Below are 16,015 nucleotides of genomic sequence, written 5' to 3'. Positions count from 1 at the left end.
CCTTAGGAGAGAACAAATCTGTGGCTTTGGCTCTCATGCTGGTTGTTTTTGTACAGTTCTGGTTGCTGAATCCCATGATCCTGCCCCTCAGTAGGTCCTTCCCATCCCTGGAACTTTTCAAAGTCCCAAGAGAGACACTCACTGTCCTGATGCTGCGCTTTTGGGGCAACTCAGGAATGGGAACTGGGAGCCACGGGATCCATCCAGGACACAGACCCCTGCCGAGGAATCACACTGACCCTGGGTGGGTTGGAAAAGAGGGGCACCCCCACACAAAACGCCTGTATGAGCACATCTGCACACATGTACAAACACATGCGTACACACACGCACACGTATACACGCATGCACATACAGCTCTGCGTGTCCCCGGTGTGTTCGAGAACCCTTCTCCTGCAGCTGCTCGGGGGGACGGCGGGGGCTGGGGGAGGACCCCCGGTACAGTCCCCTCCTGCACCCCTCGGGGTCTCTTTCTCCCTCTACTCCGACCCCATCCCATCCCATCCCGCCGGGGGCCGCCTCCCGCCCGCGGGGGCACACGGGGACTGTGCCCGGGGGCCGCGGCTCGGCAGCGTGCGGGGGGCTCCGGCCGGCGGGCACAGGAAAGCGGCCCCGCCGCCCCCCCGGCTCTGTCCGGGCCACCCCCGCCAGCCCTCTCCCTCCCCTCCCCCGCCCCGCCCCGCTCCCGCTTTCTTCGCCTTTTCTTTCTTTTCTTTCTTTTTGTTTTTTTTTTTTTTTTTTTTTTTTTTTGTTTCTTCTTTTTTTCCCCCAGAAGAGGCGCGGCGGGCGGAGGGGGCCGGGGGGGCCGGGGCTGCCCGCCCCCGCCCGCGGCTCCGGAGGCGCCGGCGCCGGGAAGAGCCGCCGGCGGAACGGGGACCGGCCGGGAGCCCCGGGCCGGGAGAGCCTGCGAGGAGGAGGAGGGACGGGACGGTCTGTGCCGCGGCCCCCGGCCCCTCTGCCACTTCCTGGGAAACATGGTAATCCCTGGGGTAATCCCTCTCCGTGCCGCTGCCCCTCCCCGTGGCTGCCGGGTGGGCACGGGGTGGGCACGGGGTGGGCAGCGGGAGCGACAGCACAGGGAGGTCGGGAGCGAAGGGGGAGGGAGGCGCAAAGGCAGAGGTGGGTGTGGAGGTGGGTGTCAGGGCAGAGGCGGGTGGGAAGGCAGAGACAGATGTGAAGGTGGAGGTTGGGTGTGCAAGGTTGGGAATCAGGTGTGGAGGAGGCCGTGGCCCTTGGGCAGGTGTGTGCGGGGCTGCATCCTGCGAAGCTTAAACTTCCCTGCAAAGTTAGAGAGGGGGATGGCGTGCAGCGGCCGGGAGCTGCCGTGCCAGGGACGCTCGCAGGGCCGTGGGATCGCTCCCACCGCGGCCGGCACGTGCCGTTGCCCCGGGCTCTGCCGAGCGCGGCCCCCGCTCTGGGCCGGGCCGAGCGCCTCCATCGTGCCCTGCCAAAGCTGGTGACAGCCAGAGGAATTGGTATTCAGGACTGGTCCCAGGCTCAAACCTCTCCTTCCTGAGCAGCGGGGAGAAAGGAGCTGGAGCTGAGTCACTCTGTGGCTTCGGGCATGGGTTAAACAACTTTACCACACCAAAACCCCAAAGCCCAGATCGTCTTGTTGATGTAAACCAGTTAAAAAATATGGGTATTTGGGGAGAAATATCAATCTCTATTTAACAGCGCTTTGGCTTATTAAAATGGAAATAGCTTTGCAAATGTAAATCTCCTTATGCTCCCTAATGCCTTTGTTCCAGCTCCCTCCCAGCGGGTGGAGGGGCTGCTTTTGGATTCCTATGGGCTCCTGGCCGGCCGGATGCAGCTTCGCCGACAAACTTGGAGCTGCTGCACCATGGTTACCCCAAAATACCTCCCCCAGTGATGAAGTGCTTTGTAACACTCCATGAAAACATTTTTAGTCAGTAATTCCAGGCCAAAATATTCCCCAGCACAACTCAGGCTGTGTCTGGTGCCTCTATCAGTCCCTGGTTCTCTCCTGACACTGGCTCACACTGTCTCTGCCGCTGGATGAAGTCCTGGGTGATAAGGCAACAGGAAACAGCCTCAAATGGTGCCAGGGGAGGGTTAGACTGGATACTAGAGAAAAATTTCTTCACTGAATGAGTTGTCAAGCACTGGCATGGGCTGCCCAGGCAATGTGGGAGTCACTATCCATGGGAGGATTAAAAAGACTGTTGGAGGCAAGGCAGGCAGTTCTGGCTCATCTCTCATGGCAGCATTCAGAGCTGGATGGATCCTCCTGTGCTGTTGTGGCTCCTCACCTCAGTGTTGGGATGGGGAGGAAATCCAGCTGGGTAGTGCAGGGCAAGGAGGTGGTGGGCATCTGGCTGGGTTCAGCACTGGGGACCAGGTGGCTGCGCCAGGGCCCCACTGGAGCAAAATGGAATGGAGTGCTGGGCTTTGCCCTTCATCAGGGATTTTCCAGAGTAAGGTCTCCAGTCCATTCTAGGAACTGTACACAATAAGACAAAGCTTGAGGAGAAAGGTCCAAGGGCAGAAAGCCTGGACAGGAAACACAGTGGCAGATCAGGGCCCTGAGAAGGGACTGGCTTGCCTCCTCTTCTGCCCAGCTCTCTGGTTTCTCCTGTCAGGTGTAGGGGCAGGAGATTCCTGTGCCAAGACATGGGAAAAAAGTCAGAAATAATTAACCAGAGCATGACTGCAAAGTGCTTTAGCTAAAGCGCATTAAAACTAATTAAGCTGAATTAACCATGGCCCTTTTGTCTCTGTATGGGCTCCTGAACCAGGGATTAGCTGCCTGAAAGTAATGCTCACCTTGAGCTAATCCCACCAGACTTCCTGGGTGCTCTTACAGGAGCAGGACCTGTCTGCTTGGAGGATGCTCCTCTTCCCCACTCGCCTTGACAGGTGTGCCAGACTCATCCTTGAGCTGCCAGGAGCGCAGCCCGGACATCACGGGAGCTGTGGGATGGCTTCTCTCCATGTACCAGCCGTGCCACACAGCCTCCAGCTCCTGCAGCACTGAGAGAATGAACTGGGAACTGCTGGTCCACAGGCGGCACAGCCCCAGTGTCCTCACCCTGCTCTGGGGCAGTGTGGGAGGATGCAACACGGCAGAACACTTCCCAGAAAATACAGGAATAATTCTGAGTTTGGCGAATTCAGCAATGAGTCTGGACCAAAACACCCTATCCATCTTCAGATGTTTGTCCTTCCTCCCATCTGCTGCATTCCTGCAGCGAGCTGCGGAGCCCGGCGCAGCCCCACGATCTGTCTGGTCTGACTCCTCTCAACCCCTCGGCTGCTGCGGCTCCTCCGCCTCCTCATGGCTGGCGGCCGAGCAAGGCGGCTGCAGCCTCGGGGTTTATCCCAGGCTCCTTAACCACAGCCGGCCGCTGGGAACCGGACCCGCCCCGCCTGCGCCGTGCTTGCTGTGCTCCATCCCGGCTCCTCCCGTTTCCAGCCCAGGAGCGTTTGGAGCCCCTGAGCTCTGCAGCATTGCCAGTGTGGGCGTCCCAGGGCCCCGACAGTGGCACAGCGCAGCGTGGGATGGTGGGCAGAGACAGCGGGTCAGACGGAACGTGTCCCCGCTTCGGGGCCACTCTCCCACCAGCGGCACTCGCCTCTCTCCCGCAGGATGCCGGGTCCCTGGATGCGGCGGTGCAAAGTGCTCTCCAGGCCCTCTACCCGCCCTTCGAAGCCACGGCTCCCACCGTCCTGGGCCAGGTGTTTCGGCTGCTGGAGACCAGCTACCAGGGGGATGGGCTCTGCTGCCTGCTCCAGTTCCTCATCCCCACCAAGCGGCTCTTCGAGCGCCTGCGGCAGGCAGCCTGTGTAAGCCCCCGTGCCCCACCACGGTGCCCCCGTGAGCCCCTCCTAGACACGGGGATTTGCCCCAAGGAGTCCTGCCTGCATGGGCACGCTGCCCTGTGGGCTTCCTCCCTGCATGTCCACTCCTGGTCCCATCTGCTCCCTGCAGAGGGGACCATGGCACACCCAGCTCCCTGGGATTTGTCCAGCATATGTGGTCTCTGCAATAAGGGCAGGGGGACTCTGAGGTCATCTTGTCTTGATCCTAGAGAGGCTTAAGCAGGGGTTTTCCCTCTGTAAGCACACGGGTAGACTCCACACTGTGGGAATAGCCATGGATCAGGGTGGGCTTGCAGGGCTGTGCTGCAGGGCCTTGGCTCAGGGACGTGCATTGGGTCACCAGGCTCTTTCATCTTAATCATGGGAGGCACGGGGCCGGGCAGCAAGAGCGTGTGGGGGTGGCTGGGAGGCACAGAGCTGGCAGGGCTCCCTCATGCACTGTGTTCTTCCTCCTTCCCAGGCTCCCTACTTTAACCGCATCTTTCTCCATGAAGGCTGGCCCTTGTGTCTGCACGAGAAGGTGGTTGTGCACCTCGCACCGCTCAACCCCCTCCTGCTGCGCCCCGGGGACTTCTACCTGCAAGCAGAGCCCTGTGAGGAGCACACAGCGCGTGTCACCATCAAGCACCTCTCCCTGGACCTGCGCTCCGTGGAGGAGACACCTGTCCCCGAGGCCACCCACGCTCTGCTCTTCACCAACGCATGGCTGGAGGAGGTGAACAATAGCTGGGCCGGAGCTCCCCTGCACACCTGCCTGGTGGCCACCGAGAACGGCGTCACCCCACTGCCATGGAGCCGGATTGCCACACCTGAGTTCACCGACAAGCCCGGGGCTGGAGCTGACGGTGTGCCCACTGGGACCTGGCATGAATCTGCTCCTGAGAGTGCACCTGGGACACTTGTGCTCCATGGCACAGTGAATGTCCCCACGCCCTACAGCAACGTTGTGGGCACCATCCCAGGCTGCAAGGCCACCTCTCGGAAGTCAAGTCAGGGACGATACCCGGGACTGATCAAGGTGGAGCAGGCAGGTCTGCGGAAGAAGCCGGCCACGCTGCCTGTGCCCAGCCTCAGTGAAATCATCAGCCAGAACCTGGAGGGGGAGTATGTGGATCTGCTGGAGCAATCCCAGGAGGACTTGGACGTCCTGACCAGATCCCTGTTGCCCACCTGCCTTCCAGGGAGCATAAGGGCTGGCACTGATGAGATGCTCCCCTGGGCGAATGGGGGATCAGGAGCAGATTCTTGGCCCTGTGGGGGAGCACTGAGCTCAGAGGAGCGTCCCTGCAGCCCGTGCCTGGGGAGGGAGATAAGCCAAGAGCCAGAGTCACATGGGCCAAAGTGCCGCCAACGTGACTCCTACATGGCCGCGCTGCAGAACCCGGTGAGCTTTGGCTCTGGGCTGATGGCAGCTATCGTGGAGGAGCCCGGCAGCCCTGGCTCCGAGCTGCCCCCCGCCACCCCCCGTGAGACCCCCCCACAGCAGAGGAAGGGGGCAGGGAGCCCCATGCTCCTCACCCGCCAGTCCCGCCGAGCGGCTCCTGCGGTGCCGGAGCGAGGGGCGTCGGTGCAGCGGGGCAGCCCCCGGGGCCCCCCAGGCTCCAGCCACAAGTTCTCCTTCCTGAAGGGCACGCGGCTCGGGGCAGCCCCTGAGGATGAAAAAACCAGCAGCCAGCACGAGGGGGCCTGGAAGAAGATGTCAGCTATCTACTCGCCCAGGATGGGCAGAGCCAAGGCAGCAGGGAAAGGTACCATCCTGTGGAGCTGCAGCACCTGACCAGGCTCTGCTGAGGCTTTGTTATTCCTCTGCTTCGCTGAGTGTCACCAGCTTCCCTCTCCTCTATCCCTGTGCACAGGTACGAATACAGCCACTGCTGCTCCTGTGGAGGAACGGTCTCTGGAAAGTTCCAGCTGCAAGAATGGTCCCTCTGTGCCCAGCACTGGCCCTGCTGGTCGGGAGCCTCCAGCCTGGCAGGACCTGCACGCTGGGCTGCTGCGCTCAGGCATCATCTGCCTGCCAGGTACTGCTGGCACCATGAGCCTGGGGAATGGGAGGGAGAGGCCTCTGGATGGAAACTCAGGCTGCTGGAGAGAGTGTTTTGCAGGAAGGTTTCAGGGCTTTGCTGGAGGCCAGAAATACTCCAAGCGGAAAATTTTTTTTCAGCTGGGCAAAAACATTAAAAACATAAATGCAGGCAGCCTTTGCAGAGCAGCTGCCCTGGTCCCAGCCGCCCCAAGCCCTCCCACACCATTCCTCTCCAGTGAAGCTGTTCAGCTTTAGCTGCCAAACACTAAACATTTGGCTCCTTCTTTTCCCCAAGAACCAAAAAGCATTAACAAAACCCATCTTCTTCTCAGGAAAAACGTCCCCAGCAGCTCTGGAATTCCAGACATTCATGCCATGAGCCCCCCTGCGCTGGCTCTCCCCCTCCCAAAGATCCAGAGGGGCTGCGCCATGGCAGGCTGAGCTGAGGCAGCACTGATGGTTACCCCAGCCCATTGTGGGGTGCTCAGGTCTGGCAGGTGGCTGCCAGAGGAGTCACTCACCCTTTCTCCACAGGGAGCTCGGACAGGCTGGGCAGGGCCCTCCTCCTGGTGACCACCAGTGGCAGTGCCTGGCGGGCTGCGTGGTGCTCAGCTGCCGAGCTGGCAAGGCTCATCCTCTGCCTCTGCTCCCTCCCCAGGTAAGAGCCAGCAGGAGCTGCCAGGGACCCTCAGCTGCTGCCTGGCTCAGGGCTCCCAGGACAAGTTGGGATGGACACCCAGCATCCCACACACTCTGGTTTGGGCACATGCCCGAGGTGCCTGGACCATGCCCCTGCCAGAGGCACATGCTCTGAGCCCTTGGCAGCGACATCCCACAGGGATGAGGCCACTGCCTGTGGGTTCCTGCCTGCCTGGGGGTGCAGGATGTGGGAGGGGGCTTCGAGAGGGCCCTGCCCCAGGTAAGGACCCCCACTCCTGCTGTGTTTTCCCTCAGTAGGCAAGAAGTGAAGAATGGTGAGAGGCGAGAAGCGAAGGATGCTGGGCTGACGGTTGTGGTGGATGCCCGGAAGCAGCCGCCCGCTCCCGTCCTGTTCTCAGCCCTCCGCTCCGTCCAGGTATGCCAGGCTCTGTGTGCCTGTGCCTATGGCATGCCAGGGCTGTCCCTGTCTGGGAGGGAGTGCTGCCTCCCTTTGGGGGTCCCTCAGAGCCTCCCCTGTGCCTGCTCTCCATGCAATCCCCAAAGGTCCCTTCTGAGCCCTGCCATCACCCAGCAGGCATCACCAAGAGCCCTCCAGCATCCTGATCTGTGAATTCACCAAGAAATGGGCTCTGCAGTGACAATCCACTGTCGTGGCTGAGTCCTTGTGCCAGTGCCCAGGTAGTGCCACAGGAGTGCCCTGTGCTGTCCAGGGGCTATGGGGTCCCCCCTGCCACAGCCTTTGTATGCCCAATAAAACCCACACTGGCCCAGATGCTCATCACTTGGAGAAGTGTCACTGGCATCAGAGAAGGGGCTCACTCATGAGACTCTTCCCATGGTCCTTTGCCAGGGAGGCAAGGTGGCAGGGACAAGGTCATGGCCTGAGGGACATGTTTCCATCTCCCACACCAGTGAGAGTGGGAGCCTTTTCCTTTGCAATGAGATCCAGGAAAGTCCCACACTGCCATGGCTGACCTGAGGGCTTTGTGTGGGGTTTGCCCTGGTCATTCTCCCCTGCCTCCCACAGAGTGTGTCTCCAGGCTGCATTCACAGCTTGCTGCTCCTGGCTGAGAAGGAGCTGGCCTCCCACCGTGAGAAGCTGTCTGGGGTGCAGGTGAGCCTGTCCCTGTCCCCTGAGCTGGTGCAATAGGGGGTTATTTCCTGCTCCAGGCAGCCTTACAAGCCCTGTGCCCTGCAGGTGGAGATCCTGACATCGCTGAAGGCTCTGGGCCGCCACGTCGACAGCTCCCAGCTGCCCCCAGAGCTGGACGGTGCCTTCCCCTACTGCCACGGCGAGTGGGTTCAATTCTTCCAGGTGTCTGTTACCACGCCATGAGCCATTGCCTCACCTCCCCCGTGTCCCTCTGTCCCCACTGCGTCTTATGTGTCCCACACACATCCCTGGAAAAGCAACAGGGAGGGCAGGGAGAGGGGAATGAACAGGAGAGCTCTGAGCACAGGAGGGTCAAGCTCCTTCCTATGTGCTCCTGCCTGCAGCTGCCCATCCACCTCCTCACTCCCTTCCTCATCAGCTTTAACCCAGTGCCTCACAGTATTTCCTGCTCTGTCCTGGCACTTCTCCTCCTCCTCCTGCTCCTCATGGGCAGGCTGCCCCCACTGACCCACATTGTGTGTCCCCCACAGAAGCTGCAGCCCTTCACAGCCAGCCTGAGGCGGGCATCGGAGCTGCTGCAGCACTGCATCCAGGAGCTGCGGAACAACAACGCACTGGCTGGGACACAGGTAATGGGTGGCAGCACCACAGGTTGGGGACATTCCCAATGTGCCCATCTGCAGTGCAGCCACAGCAACATTTCCCTCCAGTTCCCCAAACCTTGGCATAACCATTCCCAGACTGGCTGCTCCTGGCCGCGGGGCTGCTCCCTGTCCCCTCTGTCCTGCCTGGGGAGCAGCCCCTGTGCTGGCTGAGACCGCAGGTGAGGCCCCAGGTGAGACACTTGTCTGACCCTCCCCTCCTCCACAGGATGCGGCTGCAGGCATCAGGAGGCACCAGGAGCTGATGCAGAAGGTGCTGAGTGACGCTCAGCTGGGGCGGGTGCAGCGCGAGGGGGGGTTCCTGCTGGCCCGGCTGCGCAGGGAGGCCGCCCGCCTCTGTGCTTCTGATCACGTCAGGTAGGATGGGACAGTTCCACTGCCAGGGGGTGCCAATGCCAGGGACCCTGCTCCTGCTGGCCGGCACAGCCACCTCCCCATGGACAGCCCGGTCCCCGTGAGCCCAAGCTATTGCCATGATCAATCCTGCTCTGGAAGCATGGACCACATGTCTGGGACAGCCCATTGCAGGAGTCCCCTCATCCTCACTGGTGCCAGATCCCTGAGAGGGTCTCCTGCCCCAGGCCAGGCCAGATCTGTCACTGTGCAATGCCGGCAGCAGTGCCTTGGGCTGGGCTCGGGAGAAGCCACTAGATGGGGCCAAGTCCCGGCCGTGCCGCGCCCGGCCAGCTGTGCTGCGCTGTGCTCCTCTGGCCATGCCGTGATCGTCCGGTGATGTGCACTTGTCTGGCCGTGCCACACTCATCCGGTGATGTCACAATCTGGCCATGCATGGCTCCTCTGACCATGCTGTAGTCATCCAGTAATGTCACCCCACCTGGACGCGCCTTACTCACCAGTGATGCCGTAATCTGGCAGTGCTGATGCTCCTCCAGCCATGCTGTAACTGGGCCATTCCACACTCACCCGGTGATGTCGCTGTCGGCCGGGAATGCTGCACCCATCTGGTGGTACCGCACTGCTCCAGTCACACCATGCTGCCCCATGGTCATGCATTGAGGCAGCGCTGATCCACTGCTCCCTCCTGCTCCCTTCTCTCCCTGTACTGATACACGGGGCTTTCCCATCCCGTGCTCCTTGCTATCCATTTGCTCCATGGGTTAGGAAGATGTCCAGGTGCTTGCAAGGCTGGGGTCAGGAGCTGGGCAAGAGACCTGCTCCCCTCCACTTTGTGCTCACCTGGCAGTGCCTGGCACTGATGGCCTCCCTCCTCCCAACCCCCAGGAGTGGTATAGAGTTGGCTGAGGGCCTGTATAGTCAGCTGGAGGAAGAACTTCACAGCCTTGTGTCCCAGTCCAACAGCTGCCTGGCGCGCCTGCATTTCCTCCGCAAGGTCCGGGAGCTCGAGGCTCAGTTTGGCAAGGTGAGCTGGGTGTCCCTGGGGTGCCACAAGTTGAAGTTGCCCTCTGTGGTGTTCCATGGTTGAGTGTTTTGCTCATGTTTCCTTTATTTCTGATGATGATAGAAGCCTGGAGAATGGCAGGATCGCCTGAGGTTTGATTTTCATTACGGGTGACTGTGTGTGACTGAGCCTGGGCTGGGATGCTGGGCTGGGGCAGGAAGGGGAGGTGCTGTGGACATGCTGCTACTGCCATGGCTGATCCCTCCTGATCCCTGTTCTGCTCTCTCACAGCTGGGGTCCTGGCTGGATGGGGAGGCAGCAGCTCGGCTGCAGGAGATGGGCACCGAGGACTGGAGTCCCGACAGCTGCCAGAGCTCCGCCGAGCACTTCAAGGAGTTCCTCACCCAGGCCACAGTATGTCTGCAAGGGCTTTACTGTAACAGACACCCCCTGAATTTGGAAAGAGGCTTCTGGGTAGAACTGAGTGTCCCTGATCTACTGAGTCACACTGCATTTGCACACTCAACAGTTGGGGCCTGTTGAGTCCCCAGCATTGTGGGGACTCTGGGCAGTCCTGCTCCTGTGAGGGGGTGGCTGCACTGTTTCTCAATGTGTGCTGGGCTGGGACTGCTGTCCCCAACCCCTGCTGCACTCCATCCTTTTTCCTACAAAGCCTGGGCATCCATCAGACAACAAATAACGTTATGATGAGGATCTTCTGGTTCCCCTGGATGTGTAGGCCCTTTAGTCACACGCACTGCCGGGAGGGTGAGGCATGGTGACCCCACTCGGGACAGGAGGTCCATTGGGTGCATTTTAAACCAGGCCAGGGCAGAGCAGAGATTTGGAGAATCCCATTGCTTTGTTAGTTCTCACTTGCCCAGAAGTGTTTCCCATCCAGCTGTAATGGTGATGGATGGGCTAATGGCAATGCCAAGTGCTACCTGCAGTGCACATACCCCAGGTCAGCACCATTCCCAAGTGTGGAGCTGTTCCTTCCTCCTGTCCCTCCAGGCTCGGTACCAGCATGGCCTGACCCTGTGCCAGGAGGCAGCTAAGGTCCGAGGCAGGATGTTCCCTGAGGCAGATGCCCTCCAAGTGTCTGCAGCCCTTTTCCAGTCAAAGCTGATGAGCTTCTCCCAGCAGCTGGAGCGGCGGCAGGCAGAACAGGAGCTGCTGCAGGAGCTCGTCCGGTTCTCCAACAAGGTGAGTGCAGGGGATCTCCCCCTGCAGGACGTGGTGCTGCTGGTGGCCACGAAAGCAGCCACTGTCACCTCTTTTGCAGGTGGCAGGGCTGAAGCTGGACTGCCGGCAGTGCTCGGCCCGGGCGCAGCGCGGGGAGGGCCAGGCACTGCGCTGCCTCCAGAGATCCTTCCAGAAGCTCTCGGTGGAGTTCGCCCTGGAGAAGCTGAAGGAGATGAAGGCTCAGGTGCGCAGGATGCAGAGCAGCCAAGGGTTGGCAGCCTGGACAGAGGCACAGCACAAGTACCAGGAGACCCGGCAGATCCTGGAGGAGATGCTGGCAGAACTGCAGGAGGCCTGGGGAGCACAAGCTGACGGGCAGGGAGACTCCTCCAGCCCCCCCAGCCCAGGCTCTGCAGCTCCTCACATGGAAGTCCCGGTGTGCAGAGCAGCCCCCAGCCCCGAGCCAGCAGTGCTGGGGGGCAGGGGGTTGGCAGAGCAGCCAGAGACCAGCACTGAGGGGCCAGGACAGCCCCAGGGGCCGGGACAGTCCCAGCCCAGCACCACTCCTGCCTCCACACTGGGTGTGGAGCAGAGCTCTCTGCAGCCCCACTGCCAGCTGGAGCCTCAGGATGCCCACACCTCTCACCACCACGTCTCTGCTGACACCCCCCATCCCAAAGCCAAGAGCAAATCCAGCCTGGGAGCGACAGGACACCTCACCCAGGAGCGCAGCCAGCCCCGTCGGAGGCGTCCCGTCACCCTGCCTCCCTGGACACGCTTCCCAGGAGCTGACCCACCGTGTCCTACTGCCGTGCCCCAGGGGACTGCCTCAGATCCCAGCACAGCTGGTGCACCAGCAGGGCCACAGGCAGAAGCTGCCCAGTACTTCCAGATTTCCAGCCAGAGCAGTTTCTCCTCTGAAGACTCAGATTCACAGAACTCCATGGAAGAAGCCCCAGCAGCAAGCCTGGCTTTGCCTGGGGACCTCCAGAGTCCCAGACCACCCTGCCCATCTGAAAAGGGCCACCAGATCATTTACCTGGAGAACCACCACAATGAAAGTTCAGCTAAAGCAAATGCCAAGTAACCAGTTCCTCCAGTTGGGGCTGTTTCTGCCCAGCTGCATAAGTTTTGATCACAGACTGGATGAGACTTCCCATGCTCAGAGGTGGGATGCTGGAACTTCTTACCCCACCCTCGGTCCCAGAATCTTTGGTTCCCTGTTCTTAGTGTTCTACCTGCCATGGATCAGCAGTAATTCCATCACCAGCTCACAGGGCTCATTCACAATCTACCAGATGTGTAGCAATCCTCCCATGGAGTGCCTTTATCCCTACCAGTGCCAGCCTTGTCTCAGGCAGTGGGGAGGGTTCCCACATTAGAAGCTGTGCCTGGAGCATCCCAGGGGAGTGCAGACCTGTGAGATGTTCCTGTCACTCATTGTGCTCCCTGCTCCACTGGATGATTTTACCATCCCTGTGCTGCTGCTGCAGCCCTGGCTGAGCCCCAGCAGCGGGCCCTGGGTTTGTGTGTGCTCATTAACACAGGACTAACTCCATTAACATTAATAAACCTGAAGAGAAGCACCTGGATGGTCCTCATGGAGGAGAATGAGAAGTTGTGTCCCACCGAGAGCCAGCTGCTGGGGCTCCAGGTTCCAACTGCTCCCACCACCCCAGCACAGTGCCCACAGGCACCTGGTGCCACCAAGAATGCCCCCCATGCCCCTACATGGGCTGTGCCCACAGCCTGGCTCTGCTACTTGCTGCCAGCACCTTGGCCCTGCTCAAAGGACCCTTTTGTAAGGGTTAAGTGCCTCAGTCTCCTGTTCTCCCTCCCAGTACACGAGCGCAGTGGTGTCATCCTGCCCAGCCTCCCCACTCTGTTTTGGGAACGCGCTGTCCCGAAGCCTTTGGGACCCGTTTGCTCTGGGTGCGACCCTGCCGATCCCAGCCCAAGGCAGCCCGAGGTCCCCAGAGACCCCGTCCCCGCAGGCACATCCCTGCTCTGCCTGTTGGGGCAGCCGGGAGGGGGTGATGGCAGGCGGGACCCCGGCTGGCGGGTCCGCCCCCCTGGGCAGCCACAGCATGAGCTAATCAAGAGACATCAGAGGAGAAGCGATCTCTGCCTTGGAGGCCGTTCCAGAAAAACGCCCTCCTCCTCCTCCTCCTCCTCCCAGCGCAGCACGGGCACGGCTCGCACCCTGCGGGATGCTGCAAAGGGCACTGGCCCATCCCAGTCTGGCCGAGCATCACTCATACCCCCCTCAGCCTTGTTTTTGCCAGATCCCGGAGCCAAGCCCCGCTGAGCTCCCCACGGCCCCAGCTGTCCTCCTGTCTGGGTCATTACTGACAGGACCGAGCCCGGCCCTGCCCTGTCTCAGCACCTCTGCCTGGCACCACTCCTGGCCCTACACAATTGTCTGCTCTTTACTTGCCCCTACGATTCTTTTAGACTCCATCTTCCCCAGCTCAACACGGATTTCCCTGACAATTCTGTCCCTGCTCCACTGAAATCCTGGTCACTGACTCCATCCCATTCCTTCTGGTTGGAAAGTCATCCTAGAGAACCTGGACAGGTCTGCACAGCCTGTCCTGTGGAGCCTAGAGTTCGTTCCATTCTCCAATAATGCCACATCCTGAATGGCACCAAGGTCCCTGAGCCAGGACATTTCTACCTCTCCCTGGTATGTCCCTGCTCCCCATCCCCATGCCCTACAACTGGGTGTGCCCATGTGGCCAATGCAAGCTGTGCCCACCTGGATGGGACCCAGCTCACTTCCAGAGCCAAAAATCCTTTTCCCCTCCAGCATCATTCCAAGCCAAGACTGACAGTTCCCTTGCTCAATTTTCCACCCTTTTGAGAGCTGATCTGCTGTATTCCCCCCCATTACAGCTTTTAGGTTGGAGAAATAGCACTTTCCAGTGAAAAGGATAGTCATTTTTCAAACCAGATGGAATTATGATTCTTCTGAATAAAGCAAACAATGACTTTCCTGTTGCTTTCTTTTCCCATAAGTAAAATAATAAAAAAAAAAGGCTATTATGCAAATTCTGAGTTTAACTGATAACAAAAAGGGGAATTTCCGGCCTGTGACTGGAGGGTGAATCGTTTCCCTGGAAAGGTTCTGTGCACTCAAGAGCTGTCAGCCCCCACAGCTGGATGGGCATACCCAGATCCCTCCTTCCTTCCTACCAAAATGTGTTTTGCAACATTCTGGCAAAAATTTTATCTCTGCTGATCCTTCAGCACATGATTTATGACTCCCCAGTTTGACCAATTAAGCCATAACCTTTCCAGAAAGGCAAGTACAGGAGTTAATCAATGTCTCCTTTCCCTCGTGAAATGGCAAAATCATTTGTCAGGGGCTGGCAGGGATCCAGCAGTGTGGGCTGGTCAGGGTCTGGCAGTGCCAGGGTGCAGAGCACCCTCCAACCTTGGAGGGAAACTCCCACAAAATCCCAGGAAATGCTTTTTTCCAAAGGAAAAAAGGTCGTAAATGTTGGGTGCAGCAGATGACAAAGCCAGCTCAGAGAGGTGGAGGGCCCATGGATCAGGCACAGATCCCAGCCCCAGGGAATGACCTTCTCTTGCCCATGGCAGTTCCTGGGTCAGCCATTCCCCCTCAGAGCAGACACTGCGTGGGTTGGCACCGAGCAGGGAGCTCTGACCACAAACCACCACAGCACTCTTCTTCTTCCTCCTTCTCCTCCTCCTCACCACCAGATTCCCATCAAGCTCTGCCCTACAAAGTGCAGGGGCTGCAGGGTCAATGGTTCAATTGCGACAAGACAGAGCAAAGAGGAAAAAGAGAAGAAGAAGAGCAAGAGGCACTGGGGTTCCCGCACTCCCAGCCATTGCCACACTTGTGCCCTGTCCCAGGCAAGGAGGAAGTGTGGGAAATGGGTGACAAGGCAGAGATACAGTGACAACAGCATGAGGGAAAATTCAGAGCCACCCACATGGGCCCCCCAGCAGTTCTGGTGGCAGCAGAGCCACCACAGAGCCATTCCTGTCCTGGCAGCCCCTGAACTGCGGTTCAGCCACAAACAGCCACGGGAGTTCAGAGGCACAAGTTGGGGGCTTGGTCTGTGCCACAGTGGGAACTGTCTTGCCTGGATTTGTCCTCCTGGGTGACAGCCAGGGCAGTGGGTCTGGTTTCAGCAGGTAAACACAGAGGCAGCTCTGGATAATCACAGAGGCAGCTGAGCTGTGGGACAAAGACACCAGCTCAGTCCTGGCTTTGGGACATGGCTGCAAGCACAGGTATCCCAGAGAAGCTTCATTGTCTCCAAGTGCCCGCTGTGGCTGAGCAAAAAGAGGTCTTGCCTGTCACTGAGCTGGGGTTGCTGGTGCTCTGAGGAGCTGCAGGATAGCCATAAGAAGTGGAAAACCAGAGAAACCAGTGATACCAGAGGAAAACAGGAAGGGTGAGGGGTAACGCCAAAGGGTAGAGCTCCAAGGGCTGGACGTAACTCAATCTGATCTGAGCTGGCCAGGGAAAGGCATTCCAAAATCCCAGCTGCGCTGCATCCCGAGGGATGGATGGAAAATGCCTTGGCCAGTGCTTGCTCAGGCCCTGCAGACACCCACCCTGGGCAGATGATGACAGCACACAGGTGACCTGCATGGGGGACACACACGGCTCATGGCTTAGCCCTGGGGGAACCACCCAGCTTCAGGCATTAAATCCGGATGTGTGAACTCACCCAGGAGCACAAACACTCCATGCACCATCTGGGGAGCACAGACCCTTCTTGTTTCCCCCTGCAGACCCGTTGGAGCCTGCAAGCTATGAAAGTGGTGAGGGATTACCGGGGAGCGGTGCCCTGGGGGAACAGAGGCCCTGGGGAGGGAGGGCTGGGGGGGTTCCAACAAACTGCTGGGAAATGACAGCCAGAGGCTGGAATTCAGTTTGCACCAGGTACAGCCAGATCACTTTGCAAAACACTGTGTTTGGCTCATGACTGTCCTGGCGGTGGAGGTGAGCCCGTCCTGCAGCACTGCAGCCCACTCTGGAGTGCTGGGGGACCCTGCCACAGTGGGACCGGCCTTGAGGCCATCCTGGGGCCACCAGCCAGGAAAGGTTTGGCACAGATGGAGAATCCACCTCCCCTGCATGCATTGCTGCTGTCCAACACAGGACCAACCTCCCGGGGGCT

At 59.6% G+C, this 16,015-nt stretch overlaps 1 protein-coding gene and 1 long non-coding RNA gene across 4 annotated transcripts; one reads left to right on the top strand and one right to left on the bottom strand.

Annotated features, from left to right (window-relative positions):
- Positions 1–854: 854 nt before the first annotated feature.
- KIAA1755 (KIAA1755 ortholog) lies at positions 855–13,857 on the top strand. Of its 3 annotated transcripts, XM_063172343.1 has the most exons (15): positions 855–977; positions 3,613–3,810; positions 4,307–5,230; positions 5,474–5,594; positions 5,703–5,867; positions 6,407–6,530; positions 6,827–6,947; positions 7,560–7,646; positions 7,731–7,847; positions 8,177–8,275; positions 8,517–8,665; positions 9,551–9,689; positions 9,960–10,082; positions 10,683–10,874; positions 10,954–13,857. In XM_063172343.1, the coding sequence occupies exons 1-15, from the start codon at positions 975–977 to the stop codon at positions 11,938–11,940; spliced, it is 3,549 nt and encodes a 1,182-aa protein (XP_063028413.1). In that variant the 5' UTR covers positions 855–974; the 3' UTR covers positions 11,941–13,857. The 3 variants fall into 3 exon arrangements, with proteins under 3 accessions (XP_063028413.1, XP_063028412.1, XP_063028411.1); XM_063172342.1 differs by having other exon boundaries at positions 4,307–5,594; positions 6,830–6,947; XM_063172341.1 differs by having other exon boundaries at positions 4,307–5,594.
- LOC134426777 (uncharacterized) lies at positions 1,611–3,158 on the bottom strand. The gene is made up of 2 exons (XR_010030042.1): positions 2,791–3,158; positions 1,611–2,625 (listed from the first exon to the last, which is right to left on the bottom strand). It is a non-coding gene; the product is annotated as an uncharacterized LOC134426777 (long non-coding RNA).
- Positions 13,858–16,015: the final 2,158 nt, after the last annotated feature.

Source organism: Melospiza melodia, chromosome 19 (genome assembly GCF_035770615.1).
Source record: "Melospiza melodia melodia isolate bMelMel2 chromosome 19, bMelMel2.pri, whole genome shotgun sequence".
Lineage (NCBI taxonomy): Eukaryota > Metazoa > Chordata > Aves > Passeriformes > Passerellidae > Melospiza > Melospiza melodia.
This window is presented reverse-complemented; position numbering and strand designations above follow the sequence as displayed.